The sequence below is a fragment of the Mobula birostris genome, chromosome 2 (genome assembly GCF_030028105.1).
Source record: "Mobula birostris isolate sMobBir1 chromosome 2, sMobBir1.hap1, whole genome shotgun sequence".
NCBI classification, from domain to species: domain Eukaryota; kingdom Metazoa; phylum Chordata; class Chondrichthyes; order Myliobatiformes; family Myliobatidae; genus Mobula; species Mobula birostris.
The window spans coordinates 24,393,095-24,409,521 of record NC_092371.1 but is presented as its reverse complement, the minus strand read 5'-3'; the positions used below and the strand labels follow the sequence as shown (position 1 = coordinate 24,409,521).

The window sequence follows — 16,427 nt, the reverse complement described above, 5'->3', positions numbered from 1 at the left end:
GCAACACACGCAGAATGCTGAAGGAACTCATCAGTCCAGGCAGCATCTATGGAAAAGAATAAACAGTCAACAATTCGGGCCGAGACCCTTCATCAAGACTCAACTCAGCCCGAAACATTGGCTGTTTTACTCTTTTTCCGTTGTGACATTTAATAAATACAGGCCAATATTGAGGGAGTGTCACACTACCCAAGCCACAATCCTTCATGCGTTGTCCTTGCATGCCAAAGTGGCTCAGCTGGCAAGGTGGCTGCTTCACAGCACCTGCGACCCAGGTTCCATCCTGACCTCGGGCACTGTCTGTGTGGAGTTCGCATGTCCTCCTAACTACGTGGGTTCCCTGTGAGTGCTCAGCTTTCTGCCCATGGCCCAGGTCCATGAAGGTCAGTAGGTTCATGGGTCATTGTAAATAGCCCCTGGAATTGGGTGAATGGCAGAATCTGGGGTCGGGGAGAGTTGTTTGGGATAAAATGGGATTAATGTAGGATCTGTTTCCGGGTCATTTCAGTGACATGAAGATTTGTAACCATCCTAGAGCACTGAACAGTGTACTAATTTTTTTTAAAACCCGCTTAGGAAATAAATCAGAAATACTCAGCAGGTTGGGCAGTATTTCAGGTCAAAGACCTGCCGGCAGAACTGGGCAGAATGAGAAGCCAAGTGTGTTCTATGGTGCAGAAAGGAAAGGGTGGAGACAGCAGGGTAAGGTGACGGGTGGAAACCAGGTAAATCACACTCGCTCTCACATAGGAGCAGAATTAGATCATTCAGCTCATCGAGTCTGCTCTGCCATTTCATCATGGCTGATCCAATTTTCCCTCTCATCTTCTGCCTCCCCACCCCATATCCATTCATGCCCTGGCTAATTAAGAATCTATCAACCTCTGCCTTCAATATACATCATGACTTGGCCTCCACAGCTGCCTGTGGCAATGAATTCCAGGGATTCACTGCTCTCTGGCTAAAGAAATTCCTCCTCATCTCCGTTCTGAAAGGACACCCTCTATTCTGTGGCTGTGTCATCTGGTCTTAGAGTCTTCCACCACAGGAAACATCCTCTCCACATCCACTCTATCAAGGCCTTTCACCGTTCGATAGATTTCAATAAGGTCACCCCTCACTCTTGAATCCTAGTGGATATGCTAACGTTTATTGGATTTCTCTTTCCAGAGCTGCTGCCTGACCTGCTGGGTATTTCCAGCCTCCTGCTTTAGCTCAGATCTCCAGCAGCAGCTGCTGCTTGCATCTCACAGATTGGGCATTTTTCTCTGTTTGCATCTCTTCTGCTGTCAGCTTTGACACGCGGGCCTCGCCGCCCTTTATCCGTCCCTGCCACCTGGCTTCACCTGGGACTTCACCTCATCACGGGCATTCTCCACCGCTGCTCCCTTCCCTGTAACGTAAAAACTCATCGCCCCCCTTGTCCCAGTGCTGATGATGAAAGGTCATTGACCTTGAACACCGGCTGGTTTTCTCTCTCAGCAAATGCCGCCTTGACCTGAGTGTTTCCAGCAATTTTAATTCAAATGCCTTTCTTTCAGGCTCCAGAGAGAGAGTTTCCCAAATTGTGTCTTGGCAACAATGGCTTTTTTTAGAACTCAGCAGAATAATTCAACATCGCTAGACTTGTCACTGAAACATCACGGGTTCCTCTGTTAAAACCAGGAACAAGTGTAGACGTGTGATGTACGTTATTTGGCAGAGTAGCCAAATTGCAGCAGAGGATCAAAACTGTTTGTGGTTAGATTGACAGACAGACTTTGCCCAACATTGTGCAGGGTCATTTAATTGTTTCCGATGCTGCCGGTACAGCCTCCTCTACGTCACTGGACTCGATGCAGATGGTGGTGGGGGTGGGGGGGTGGTGAGAAACCTCCATCGAGCACTTCTGCTCTGCCTCCTGCACCAGCCAGGATACCCTGGTGGCCACACATTTCAGTTCGGCTTCCCACCCCCCATTCTGACATGTCTGTAAATGGCCACCTTGAGGACAAACTCAGGATGAAGGAGTAACACCTCGTATTCTGTCTGTGCAATCTCCAACCCCTCTTCCTGTAACTACTCCCCTCTGTTTTCTCTCCCCCCCCCCACCCCCATTTGTTTTTGTTTTCTCCATTCCGGTTACCCTCTCACCCCATCCTCGGTATTTATCAGCTGCCCCTCACCTCCCTCGGGTTTCTCACCCCCTGCCGAGTTCCTTCAGCATTTTGTGCTTGGAGCTCGGCTCCTGCACACATCATCTGTGCACTTGTACACCTTTGTGTAGCCGATGCAGCTGCACCACCTCCACACAGTAGCTGCTGGGGACACAGCCACCATTTTGTTGAACTGCAGCCACTCTGTCCACATGGACTTGCTGGCGAGCTTTGCGTTGACCTAATTGTCCTGTCAGTTGAAAAGGTGGAGGCCCAGGGTCTTTCAGGTGAGGAGCAAAGTGAAACGAGAGCCCCTCGCATGCCAAGGAGGAGCAGAATGTTAAGATGGTTGCTGCTGATGAAGTGGTCATGGACTGTGACATTCACAGGTCCCTGCGGTGTTCGGCCACATGTAGACTTTCTCTTTGGAGCAAGGGACGCCCACAGTTGGTGAAAGGTTCAGCCCCTCTGTCTTTGGAGCAACACCACCACCTACTGGGAGCACAATTCATTGCACCCAGATCAGAATCACTGACATGTGCCTGAAATTTGTTGTTTTGTAGGCAGCAGCACAGTGCAAAACAAAATTATTGTAAGTTACAATAAAAAAATAAAATGGTGCGAGGAGGTACTTCTGAGCTAACCTGCTTTTTATAAATAATTGTAACAAAGAATGGTCAAGATATGTTTTACTGGGATCAGAACTGGTCAGTAATTTAAAATCTCCTTGGAGAGGAAAGTGACTTTATTAATTTCCACATAGAATAATTTGATACTCAGGTGAGTAAATCTCAATATTTGCAAGCACGTTTATGGTAGAATGGGAAGAAGGAATGCAGGGAGAGGAAAGGCTATGCTTTTAATTCTGCTTCAGACTTTAGTGTAAAAGTTGCAGTTTTCCTTGTCTGAGTTTTGCTTTTGTAAGTGCTTGACACTCTAACATCGTTGTGTTGAGATAAAATAGGGAAGAGGTGGGGGGAGAGGAAGGAGATAATTTCCCAGGGACAGAGTACTCTGTTCCTATGTAATGTACGGGAGATCCCTTGACTACAATGACAAGAGGCTGTAAAGATCTCAATACTTTTGTGCGACAGCTGGGTTAGAGAGCACAGGAAGGAATATGCACAGCTCCTATAAAACAGCCACTGTTGCTTTGCCTTCCTCACTAGTAGACAGCCTGCAGAATACACATGGTGATGTGGGTCTTCATTCTCCCTCCCACGTTGCGATTTTATGCCCAACCAATTTATTTTTCAAACATTGTGCCTCAAAAGCATTGGAGCCAGGAGTAGGCCACTCGGCCCCTCAAACCTGCCCTGCTGTTCATTGTGATTTGTGGCTTATCTGTGCTAGGCCCATCTCCTCTTCTGCACTTGTTTCCTACAACCCTCAGGCCTTAATTGTCAGCTTTCGGTGGAGGGGGGAATAGAAAGTTACTTGAATATATTCTGTTTTAATAATAGATGGCTAGAGTTGTATTGCAGAACACCACACACCTGCCATCCCAACTAATTTTTTTGCTCATTCTTGCATCCTGGGTCTCCTGTTCTCTATCAGGCATCCTTGTTCCTTTCTCCTTCCATGGGCTTAGAATTGTCCATGGCTTGTTAAGCAATGGACTTCAGCATACAGCTGCTGGTTCAGGGCCAGCTACGGAATGTAAACATTAAGATCAAGAGTAGGAGGGTGGTTTCTTTTTTGCACAGGATACCTTGAGGCTTTGCTCTGCTGTAATAGTAAAAGAGAAAAGATGAGCATTAGCCTTCTGCAGAATGTTTTGTAGTGTTTTGAAGCATTGCTCTGCTGCATGTCGTTGGGTTCTCCAGTACAATACATAGAAACAGAGTACTGTCTTCCTGGGAACTGATCTCCTTCCTCTCCCCAAGGATTCTGGATCAATAAGGGTGTCAAAGATTACTGGGAGAAGACAGGAGAATGGGGTTGAGAGAGGTAATAAATCGGTCATGATGGAATGGCTTAATTCAAGACTACAAATGCTGGAATCTGGAGGAACTCAATGAGTTAGACAATGTCTGTGAATGGACATTGTCTAGTTAGAGAAAACAGTTTGCAAGTTGGAAGCAGAAAGTTTGATTCTGACCAGATATTTTGCAGAGGGTCACAACCATTCCATGCCGTAGCTAGTGTGAGAAGTGGAAGTTGCCTCCTGTTGGAATGGACTTGGGCAGCTTTGCATCTGGCTGTCGGGTTTGACAAAGCCAGCATCCCAATGGAAGGCATTGCAATCCCCAACACCACGTTAATAAACACAGGAACCAGGAGAAGCCTCCGAGTGCTCAGTCACTGTTGCTAATCATGTCCGTGGCACTGCAGGAGTTCGCAGTCAGTAAAGTGATTAACTGGATGCACACACAAAATGCTGGATGAACTGAGCAGTTCAGGCAGCATCTATGGAGGGGAATAAGTAGTTGATGTTTTAGACCAAGATCCTTTATAACACTGCCAGGCCTGCTGACTCCCTCACCATTTTTTGTGTGTGTGTGTGTGTTGCTCAGAATTTCCAGTATCTGCACAATCTCTTGCGTTTATGATAAATAATGTTCTGTTTTGAGAATATTGGTTGAGATAAATGTCAGTGGAGATGGGAAGAGTGTCATAAGGACAAGTCCCCCACCCAGTGGTAAACAGTTCACTGTTCTGGAAAAGCTCATTGGGTTTGTAGCCGGTGTTCCATCAGGGACAGAGCTTTGTCCACATTCCTCTGCCTTCTGAGGTTTATAACTGTTGCATTGAGCTAAGACTGTGAGTAGAGGTCGATGGGTGTTTCCCACTGCAGGCAGCTCTGCACTAAAATCCTTCTCCCAGATGGGCCATCCATCAGTAGGATGTTTAGTGGAGTGCTGGTGGGAGCCAGTCACTCAGACCTCACCACAGAGGCCAAGGGCAGCTCCCGCTAAGACTGTTTTGGCCCGGGCAGTGGGGAGAGGAACACTGGCCGTGATCTGCTTTTTGCATTGCCCGTCTCTTCCACCTCCTGGAGCTCAACATTCCTGAGTCTCTCTCACACGTAGTCGGGACAACTTCCTCCTCCTCTGTGTGTACGAAGGGAGCTTGGGGCCAGCCGGCAGGCAACAGAGCTGGCAATTGGAGTGTAGGCGGCAAGGATGCAAGCCCCAACCCATTCTTACCTGGTTGTGCATTTCAGCCTGTTAGCAATAGGATAATCTGTTGGTGATGTTAGTTGAGTGCTAGGTGTTACTGGCCCGGACACGGGGGAACATTCTTGCTTCTCCTCAAGTGGTTAATTGTATAAACAGAGAATGTATGTTAAAATAATTAACAAGAACAAATGTAGTAATGGTCCCGTGAGCTGTCATGAGAACAATTTCTGAATAATGAATTTAAAGATTACCTGCAATGCACCGTACTGAAGGATTTTGATTGCTTTTTTCCCCCTGGCACTGTATGTTAGAGCGAAATGACTCATTCAAGAGATTCTGCAGATGCTGGGAATCTGGAGCAACACACACCAAATACTGGAGGAGCTCAGGAGATCAGGCAGCGTCTTTGGGAGGGGAATGAACAGTTGACGTTTCTGACTGAAAAGAAAGGGGGCAGAGGTCAGAGTAAGGTGCTGGGAGGAGCACAGTCTGGCAGGTGATAGCTGAGACCAGTCAAGGGGAGAGGGCCGGTGAAATAAGCAGCTGGAAGGGCTGAAGAAGGAATCTGCTTGGGGAAGAGAGTAGTATAAAGGGAAGAAGTGGTGAACCAAAGGCAGGTGTACCCCTTCTCCTCCCCCACCCTCAGACCTAACCATCACCTCCCCCACCCTCAGACCTAACCATCACCTCCCCCACCCTAATGACCTAACCATCACCTCCCCCACCCTCGGACCTAACCATCACCTCCCCCACCCTCATGACCTAACCATCACCTCCCCCACCCTCAGACCTAACCATCATTCCCCCCACCCTCATGACCTAACCATCACCTCCCCCACCCTCAGACCTAACCATCATTCCCCCCACCCTCATGACCTAACCATCACCTCCCCCACCCTCGGACCTAATCATCACCTCCCCCACCCTCATGACCTAACCATCACCTCCCCCACCCTCAGACCTAACCATCATTCCCCCCACCCTCATGACCTAACCATCACCTCCCCCACCCTCGGACCTAACCATCACCTCCCCCACCCTCGGACCTAACCATCACCTCCCCCACCCTCGGACCTAACCATCACTTCTTCCACCCTCGGACCTAACCATCACTTCTTCCACCCTCAAGACCTAACCATCACCTCCCCCACCCTCAGACCTAACCATCACCTCCCCCACCCTCATGACCTAACCATCACCTCCCCCACCCTCGGACCTAACCATCACCTCCCCCACCCTCGGACCTAACCATCACTTCTTCCACCCTCAAGACCTAACCATCACCTCCCCCACCCTCAGACCTAACCATCACCTCCCCCACCCTAATGACCTAACCATCACCTCCCCCACCCTCATGACCTAACCATCACCTCCCCCACCCTCGGACCTAACCATCACCTCCCCCACCCTTGGACCTAACCATCACCTCCCCCACCCTAATGACCTAACCATCACCTCCCCCACCCTCAGACCTAACCATCATTCCCCCCACCCTCATGACCTAACCATCACCTCCCCCACCCTCGGACCTAACCATCACCTCCCCCACCCTCAGACCTAACCATCACCTCCCCCACCCTAATGACCTAACCATCACCTCCCCCACCCTCATGACCTAACCATCACCTCCCCCACCCTCAGACCTAACCATCATTCCCCCCACCCTCATGACCTAACCATCACCTCCCCCACCCTCAGACCTAACCATCATTCCCCCCACCCTCAGACCTAACCATCACCTCCCCCACCCTCAGACCTAACCATCACCTCCCCCACCCTAATGACCTAACCATCACCTCCCCCACCCTAATGACCTAACCATCACCTCCCCCACCCTCGGACCTAACCATCACCTCCCCCACCCTCATGACCTAACCATCACCTCCCCCACCCTCAGACCTAACCATCATTCCCCCCACCCTCATGACCTAACCATCACCTCCCCCACCCTCAGACCTAACCATCATTCCCCCCACCCTCATGACCTAACCATCACCTCCCCCACCCTCGGACCTAACCATCACCTCCCCCACCCTCGGACCTAACCATCACCTCCCCCACCCTAATGACCTAACCATCACCTCCCCCACCCTCATGACCTAACCATCACCTCCCCCACCCTCGGACCTAACCATCACCTCCCCCACCCTCATGACCTAACCATCACCTCCCCCACCCTCGGACCTAACCATCATTTCTTCCACCCTCAAGACCTAACCATCACCTCCCCCACCCTCGGACCTAACCATCACTTCTTCCACCCTCAGACCTAACCATCACCTCCCCCACCCTCATGACCTAACCATCACCTCCCCCACCCTCGGACCTAACCATCACCTCCCCCACCCTCGGACCTAACCATCACTTCTTCCACCCTCAAGACCTAACCATCACCTCCCCCACCCTCAGACCTAACCATCACCTCCCCCACCCTCATGACCTAACCATCACCTCCCCCACCCTCGGACCTAACCATCACCTCCCCCACCCTCGGACCTAACCATCACTTCTTCCACCCTCGGACCTAACCATCACTTCTTCCACCCTCGGACCTAACCATCACTTCTTCCACCCTCAAGACCTAACCATCACCTCCCCCACCCTCAGACCTAACCATCACCTCCCCCACCCTCATGACCTAACCATCACCTCCCCCACCCTCGGACCTAACCATCACCTCCCCCACCCTTGGACCTAACCATCACCTCCCCCACCCTAATGACCTAACCATCACCTCCCCCACCCTCAGACCTAACCATCATTCCCCCCACCCTCATGACCTAACCATCACCTCCCCCACCCTCGGACCTAACCATCACCTCCCCCACCCTCAGACCTAACCATCACCTCCCCCACCCTCATGACCTAACCATCACCTCCCCCACCCTTGGACCTAACCATCACCTCCCCCACCCTCATGACCTAACCATCACCTCCCCCACCCTCGGACCTAACCATCACCTCCCCCACCCTCGGACCTAACCATCACCTCCCCCACCCTCATGACCTAACCATCACCTCCCCCACCCTCGGACCTAACCATCACCTCCCCAACCCTCGGACCTAACCATCACCTCCCCCACCCTCATGACCTAACCATCACCTCCCCCACCCTCGGACCTAACCATCACCTCCCCCACCCTCGGACCTAACCATCACCTCCCCCACCCTCGGACCTAACCATCACTTCTTCCGCCCTCAAGACCTAACCATCACCTCCCCCACCCTCAGACCTAACCATCACCTCCCCCACCCTCGGACCTAACCATCACCTCCCCCACCCTCGGACCTAACCATCACTTCTTCCACCCTCAAGACCTAACCATCACCTCCCCCACCCTCAGACCTAACCATCACCTCCCCCACCCTCAGACCTAACCATCACCTCCCCCACCCTCATGACCTAACCATCACCTCCCTTCAGCCCCTCACCTCTTGGCCTCATCTATCACCACCTCCCACTCCCCCTCACCCTACCTTATTCTGACTTCTACCCCTTTCTTTTCCAGTCCTGATGAAGGGTCTCGGCCTGAAACAACAATTGCTTATTCCCCTCATTAGGAGCTGCCTGACCTGCTGAGTTTTGAGTTCTTGGTATCAAGCTGAGGATAGTTTAACGGATCTCTCACCCCCACCCCTTCATGATGTAGTAGAGAGAGTGGTGACAACTTGAGACCATTCCTTTTTCTGGCTGCCGGGGGGTAAAGGACAGGAGAACAGGCGTCACAAAATGTTCTTGTAAACACTGGCGTCCATCCAGCTTCACACACATGGATACAGTGTGTTTACATGCAAGGAGCTAATCTTTCTGCCAGCATTCGTCACCGGCATTTTCTGCCACCGTGTGGCGAGGGGAGATGAGGTGTGGAAATGGGAGGATAGGGTGCTCAGGAACCCTGAAGGTAGCAGATAGGTAAGCTGGGTAAGGACACACAGGGCTCTCTATTGGCTGAACCGGTGAGAACATCGGCTGCGTCGTTGTGCCAGAATAGAAGTTTGTAAAGACGTAAGAGGTATGGATAAGGGGGTCATCCTCTTTTCCCTGAGGTGGGAAGTCCAAAGCTAGACTGTCCAGATAACAAGATAAGAGAGGTACCTATTTTACACAGAAGGTCATGGGTATCTGGAATGAGGTGGTTGAGGCAGGTGCATTTGCAGCATTTAGGAAGCATTTGTAGATGGAGGGGAAGGGTTTGGAGGTTTATGGGCTGACTGCAGGCAACTGGGAACAGTAAGGAGTGTGATTTCTACAGTGGGGCCAGAGTGCCTGTTTCTGTGAGACCACGGCTGCAGCACCCTGAGAGTTGCAGGAAGGGTTTGGCAGCGCGACAGGAGTGCAGGGCGACGAGGATGAACGGAGTTGTACAGTACAGCGCACTGCAGTTTAGCTGTGAGGCAGGACCGGGCAGGCATGGATTGTCCTCACCGGAGCGGGAGGCTGGGGCAACCTCACCGAGGGGCAGAAGGTGACGAGGGAGGGCCAGCGTCTCTGAGCAGTTGGGTAAACAGAAAGGAGAAACCAGGCAGGTGGTGCTGGGATACAGAACAACACAACTAACTGCTGGAGCAACTCGAGCAGCATCTGGGGAAGCAGGTACTGACTGAGTATGTAAAGGGTAAATGTCCAGTTTGTACACGTGAGAGGGAGCGGTGAGATGGGGCCGGGGGGAGGAGGTGGGGTGACAGGTTTGAAATGGGTGGTGAGCAGTTTTGGGGGTGGGAGAAGAAGACCAAGGAAGGAAAATGAACGAGGATGTGGGTGATGGGCAGTTGGAACCAGGTTGGAGGGGTAAGTGGGTGATGGGCAGGTGGTACTTTGTTGTCAGTAAATTTAAAGATGGCATTTGAGCTGTGTCCAGCCACATAACCATGGGTGTAGAGAGAGTAGAGCAGTAGGCTGAGCACGCATCCTTGAGGTTATTTCCAATCCAGACTGTCGTCTCCAGGTGGTGAAATCAAAGGTCCCGTTGCAGAGAGCTACAGAAGCCCAGCTTTTTGAAGCTTGTTGATTAAGGGTGTGATTGTGTTGAATACTGAGGTGTAAATAATCGGCAGCCTGATGTAGATATTGCTGTTGTCCAGGTGATCCAAGGCCAGTGAGATTGCATCCACTGTAGACCTGTTGTGGTGATAGGCAAATTGCCACAGGTCCAGGTCCTTGCTGAGGCAGGAGTTGTTCCTAACCAGAACCAAACTCTTAAAGCACTTTGTTATAATAGATGCAAGTGCCATTGGGAGATAACTGGAGGCAGCTTGCTCTGCCTTTCTTGGGCACTGGCATGATTCATGCCCTTTTGAAGCAGATGGGAACCTCTGGCTACAGCAGTGAGGGATTGAAGTTTTCCTTGAGTACTCCTGCCAGTTGGTCGGTGCCCTACCAAGTACGCCATCGGGTCCTGACGCCTTTCACTCTCTTGAAAGATGTTCTGATGTGTCCAAAGTATGGGACTGGGATGGCACGCCACAGTAAGCATTCTTGATGGTGGTGTAACAGTGGTCAAGTGTTCCACAGGTGATATGTTGGTGGTGTTAGTTCAGAGACAACTTCAAGCTGGCCTGGTTGAAATCTCCCACAATGTTAGGGAAGCCATCGGTGCACAGTTTCGTTCCTGCTGATTACGTTGCTGGGATCCTCCAGTGCCTGCCTGACATTGGCCTGAGGTGGATTGTACACCACTACCAGGATGATGGTGGCAAACTCCCTTGGCAGATAAAATGGACAGTTGACCACTAGATGTTCCAGGTCAGATGAGCAGGACTGAGACAGAACTGTCATGTTCATGCACCAGGATAAGTTAATTATAAAGCATGCTCCACCTTCTCCACCTTTTAAAAGGCTGAGCTGTTCCTTCTTTTAGAGAATGGTGAAGCCATCAGGCTGTAGCGCTGCATCTGAAATTGTGCCATGACTCCATAAAACAGAGTGCACAGCAGTCTCTGATGTCCCCCTGGTACAGCAATCTTGCTCTGAGGTCTTCAGTTTTATTTTCCAGAGATTGTGCATCCGTTGGCAGGATAGTGGGGGGTGGAAGCCTAAGCCTTCTGTGTTACAATTATACCTGTAGACAGGTGTGTTAGTCATACCTGTAGACAAGTGCAGCATCCCAGCTTCCATTTTCTTAAAAGGGAACTGCATTCATGACCTGAGTCTGCCTTATAAGGTTCATCAATTTTGAATTGTGCCCCAGAATTTTTCCCTGTAACTTATTACTCCATCCCCATCTAATTTCCCCACATTCTACCACCCACCTATACTAGGGGCGAATGACTGTGGCCAATTAACCAACCTCTCCAAGAGCTGGGGGGGCGGGGGGGGGGAGAGAAGGCATGCCCCATTTCCACCCAGTAGATGATGTCTGGAGACAGCAAGTTCTTCCAGCTGGTCTCCTGAATGTTTGTTGATATGCCAGGGTCTCCTCTGCCTGTACATTGCCTTTGGCTGCAGGAGATGAGGAACTGCTGCGTGCTTGTTTTTGCAAGAATGTGGCCTCAGGGCAGCGTCTGGTTCACCGTCACTCTTCAGGGCGTGTGGTTACTGTGTTTGCACCCTGGCACCAAAGGAGCATTATTTCGCTTCACTAGTATTGAATAACAATTGAGCTTGAACTTCATTAACGGCTGTGTGACCACACAAACTAAAGCCAGATTGTTCCCCAAGGAAGCTCCAATGCACAGGATAGCCGAAGGCATTGTAGACTCAACAATGTAGACCATGGTGGTACAGCCCTCCCTGCCACTGAGGGTGCCCATCATTAACCACCCCTGCCATCCTGGACATGCCCTCTTCTTATTACGAGCCTCATGGAGGAGGTACGGGAGCCTGAAGCCCCACATTCAATGTTTTAGGAACAGCTTCTTCCCCTCTGCCATCAGATTTCTGAAATGTTTATCAACGTACCTCACTGTTCCTCTTTTTACACAATATTTATTTTTGATGTCTTGCACTGCACCGCAGCCACACATTCGACATTAGTCAGTAATAATAAGCCTGATTCTTGTTCTTTGCCAGGTTTCTGACTTTAACGCCGGGTGCCTGTCAGGAGGAACATGACTGACTGCCTGTCTTCTCTTCCAGCAGCAGATCTACACGCCCAGGTCGACGGACAGGCTGACAGTGCCATCGTTCTTGCACCGTGACCGGTTCAGCCGCTTCCAGCCCACCTACCCCTACCTGCAGCACGAGATCGACCTCCCCCCCACCATCTCGCTGTCAGATGGCGAGGAGCCCCCTCCCTACCAGGGTCCGTGCACCCTCCAGCTCCGTGACCCCGAGCAGCAGATGGAACTGAACCGGGAGTCGGTGCGGGCTCCCCCGAACAGGACTATTTTCGACAGTGACCTGATAGACACGTCCATTTATAATGCGGGACCCTGCCCGCCGAGCAGTAACTCGGGCATCAGTGCCACCAGCTACAGTAGCAACGGCCGCATGGGAGGACCTCCGCCCACTTACAATGAGGTCATCGGCCACTACCCAGGGTCAACGTTTTTCCAGCACCAGCAGGGCCACGGTGTTCATTCTGTGATGGGCAGCAGCAGATCAGAGCAATCTCAGAACAATGGCCTTGAAGGGACAGTTCTCCGGAACAACAAAGATAAAAAGACGGGACATCCCTTCTGAGACCAACTTTGTGCACTTCGACGTAAGCCAGAGAGCGTTGGGTGAACAGGAGGATGAGCCCGGCTGTGCTCACTGTCTCCCACTCCCTGCCCCCTGCCCCTACCTCCCACCCCATCATCACCACCACCACCACCCACCCTCCCCCTCAACACTCCTTCGTTGTATAAAATACTTAGTTACATTGCATCTGAATCAAAAACTTGAGTATAAAGATTCAGATGGTTCTATGAGCTACATTAGATAAGGGAGTTCAAATACCCTGTTTAAACTAAGGTCTCGTAACACAATGTGCGTAAAATGCTGTCTTTAATTACCTTAACTTTAAAGAAACATTTGCACAAAATTTTATGTTTGGAAAAACTTGCAATATGTCTAATGAGAAATTTGCATGTGGAAGCAGGCGTATTTTTGTAACTGAAATGGCCTATATGTTTAGTTCCCAGATGAGAGAGATGGCAGTTTTTTGAGTGCCGTATCAATATGTCTCTAACATTCTGTATTTAAAAAAAAGACAGGGGTTTAGAGTTATTTATGAACACTTTTAAAACATTGCACTATTTTGTAATATGAGTAACAAGCAGATGCTTGTAATAGCAATGGCCTCCAGTGTCTGCCACAGACATACAAGCGAGCAAATACGGTCTTCATTATAGAAATGCTGAGCTACGCGCAGCTGTAGGTAAAATCCTACAGGCCCTGGCTCCATTGGGAAGAGAAATTGCATTTATACTAGAACATAGAGCAAAGCTAAAGCATTACATGACATTCAAAATAAAATTCTGCTACAAAGCTAGATAATGGGATTTGCAAGGAAGCTTCTCTTGTGACTCTGAGGTGACAGACCTAATACTGTGAATCCAGTGTGCAGTACAGCTTAAACAAAAAAACTTGTCAGGCTGCAAGATGGTTGGGGAAGATAACCAAAGACATTGAGTCCTTTTTATGCCTAGTGTTGGGAGGGGGAATAAGGCACCATTTTGTGACAGTTCTGCTATCTTTTAGCAGGTGCATACACGCGCAGAACCATTTTGTGAGACCATTCCCTTTGTTATGGAGACTAGGCTAATCTTCACTGCCCGAGCGATGAGGGTGGAGACAGGAGCCCGTCAAAAATTAGAACCAGTCTGCACGTTTTGGCGCTCTGACACCGTCAGAGCTAGGTGCAGTTTATTTCGCTTCCCCCCACCCCCACACACAAACACCCACCCCAAGTCTATGGTTGAAATATAGTCTGTATACAGTGGTTCCACATTGCAGAATAATTCCGTTGTAGTCACCTCAGTTAGCTTTGAGCTCAAAATTCCCTAATTAAGGACTCGGGAAAGTGGGGGAATCAAAATAGGGATAATTGATTGGGAAAAAGAAGGCAAGAGTGAGATTTTTTAAAATTGAAAATCTTTGCATTTTGAACACCACAACTGGCTACAATTTTTTGAATTATGATGGTAGAGAGTCTGACTACTTCCCTCTCTGTATGGAATTTCCCACAATGATAGAGAAGTTGCTCAGTTGGTTGTGGAGAGGGGAGGAGTCCACAATTTGACCTAAAACAATTATTCAGAGTGACATGTTATGCAGGGGATTGAGAATTCTCATTGGTCAAAAGTCCTGATAGCTTTCCATTGCATTTGGGCATTTTTTTTTTAATTGAGTTGCTTTTGAAATGTTCTTGCCTCGGTCAAGGTATCTGGTAGGAAGGTTTGAAGTTTTCAGTTGTAACCTGGTGTCTATAGTATAAGCTTTCCCTGGTTCTCAGAATTAGCAGTTTCAGAGACAAAAGCTTCCCCCAAAGTCCAACCTTTAAAATGAGCTCACGTCTCAGAATGGCATCCAGTTGCAATTTGTTGCATTATTGGAGAAATAAAGTTGAAAATGGTGAGTGAATGTGGTATGAATCCATCTTTTTGGTTTATGGTGGTACCCATTACTTCACTCCTTGTGTATGATACGCCCTTCAAAGAATTCTCTACAGCAATGGGCTACAGAAAAAGGAAGTTGCTACCTGATAGCTGGAAACAGAATTTGGATGCATGAGACGTCATTTGCAAATGGCGTAAATCACTTTGGAAGTATCCTGATCTTTTATGAATATATTTGAATTGTTAACTTTAAATCTATTTTAATATCTGCTGCCCCACATAATGGATAACATGATCCTGTAACACTTACTGGCCCAGATTGATCTCTTAAATTGCCCTCACGAGAGTTCAGACCCATTTTTCATTGTCAGTACCTCGTTGCAGTTCGATGCACCAAAACTGGTACAGTATATGGCTGCTGGACCGAGGGTGCAGAGTTACAGTGTGTCCACCTACGCTCCTAAATATCAGATAGCTTGGGTATTTGCTCAAACACAGAAACAGTAGGTATCTTTTTATCCGAACAGTTTCCCAATGCATGGGCTGGATTAAGATAATCCTGGAGCTGGCGGTACGTCTAGTCGGTGGCACTCTTCATCAATCCTTTCTCCAAAGGATTAGTGCTCTTCCCGTCTGCTCCTTCTGCTCTCCCGCTGGTGGTTTCCAGCTGCAATTTTCCTTTTAATCTTTCAGAAATCCTTCCATATGTGTGTGTATGAATCGCTGTTGGTGTGCTGGCCCGTGTTGAGATACAGGAACACACACCCCACCCCTTCCCAAACCGGGGGTTGCATTCTCTGAAATTACTGCACTAACCTTTCACCATCCTGGATTTTATGATTTGTGCATAGTTATTCCAGTTTCTTTGTGTTTTTTTAATTGCCTGATTGAGGCAGCTTTTGTTTTGATGTTGGGCCCTATTGAGAGTTCTACAGGCTGGGAGAGGAACTGTGTGCAATCCGGAAGGGGAGAAGAGACATGAGCTTATTTTTAAGATTTCAGCTTTGTTAACCCCCTCCCAGGCTCTGTAAATGTGCCTCGTTTAAATTGCTGCTTTGACCAATTCTCGCCCTTCCTTTTTCTCTGTCTCTGGTGCTGTGTATAACTTGAATATATTATGCAAATATCCTATGCACATATTATGGATATTGTATGAATAGCATGTAGTTTAAACAATAGTGTTAACCAAAATGAACGGAATCTGTGACACCAAGCCTGCAGCGCCGTTGCATACTGTTACAGTCTGAATCTGTTTGGGCTAGTCGAGATGGATTAAAGAGGAACCATTAAAGGCGTAGTTATTTTGCCAGGTTTATTTTCAATTATCATTCTCACAATAAACGGCAACCAACGGTAAGACCCCCAGCCCCCTTCGTTCTTCATTCTGATATACTGAATTTGGATTTTTTTTTTATTTCGTTGGGGCTGCAACACGGTGCCTGTAGGTCCTGAATAATTCAGATTGATGGGTCTACGGTCCCGGGCGGCAGGCGCTGGGGTGGGCTTCGTTCTTTAAAGAATGATTGGGGCCGAAGTAGCACAAGGGTCTGAAGCAACAACCAGTCTACAGCCAGAGGAATTCAGCGGGCCGTGCGGGAGGATAGGCATTTCCGACTGCCAGCAGATCATGTGAGTCTGCACCCCACTCCCCACCCGCTGCGGGATCGAGAAGCTGGGTGTCGGCGGTTCC

The 16,427-nt window shown here is 49.3% G+C and overlaps 1 protein-coding gene across 3 annotated transcripts in view; it reads left to right on the top strand.

Annotated features, from left to right (window-relative positions):
* LOC140185393 (protein TMEPAI-like) overlaps positions 1 to 16,028 on the top strand; it is a 94,929-nt gene extending 78,901 nt beyond the window's left edge. For 2 of the 3 annotated variants that reach the window (XM_072238762.1, XM_072238764.1), the window contains one exon: positions 12,333 to 16,028. In XM_072238762.1, the coding sequence (XP_072094863.1) occupies positions 12,333 to 12,878 (546 nt within the window). In that variant the 3' untranslated portion in view covers positions 12,879 to 16,028. The remainder of the gene's footprint in view (positions 1 to 12,332) is intronic. The other variant, XM_072238763.1, reaches the window with a different exon arrangement.
* Positions 16,029 to 16,427: the final 399 nt, after the last annotated feature.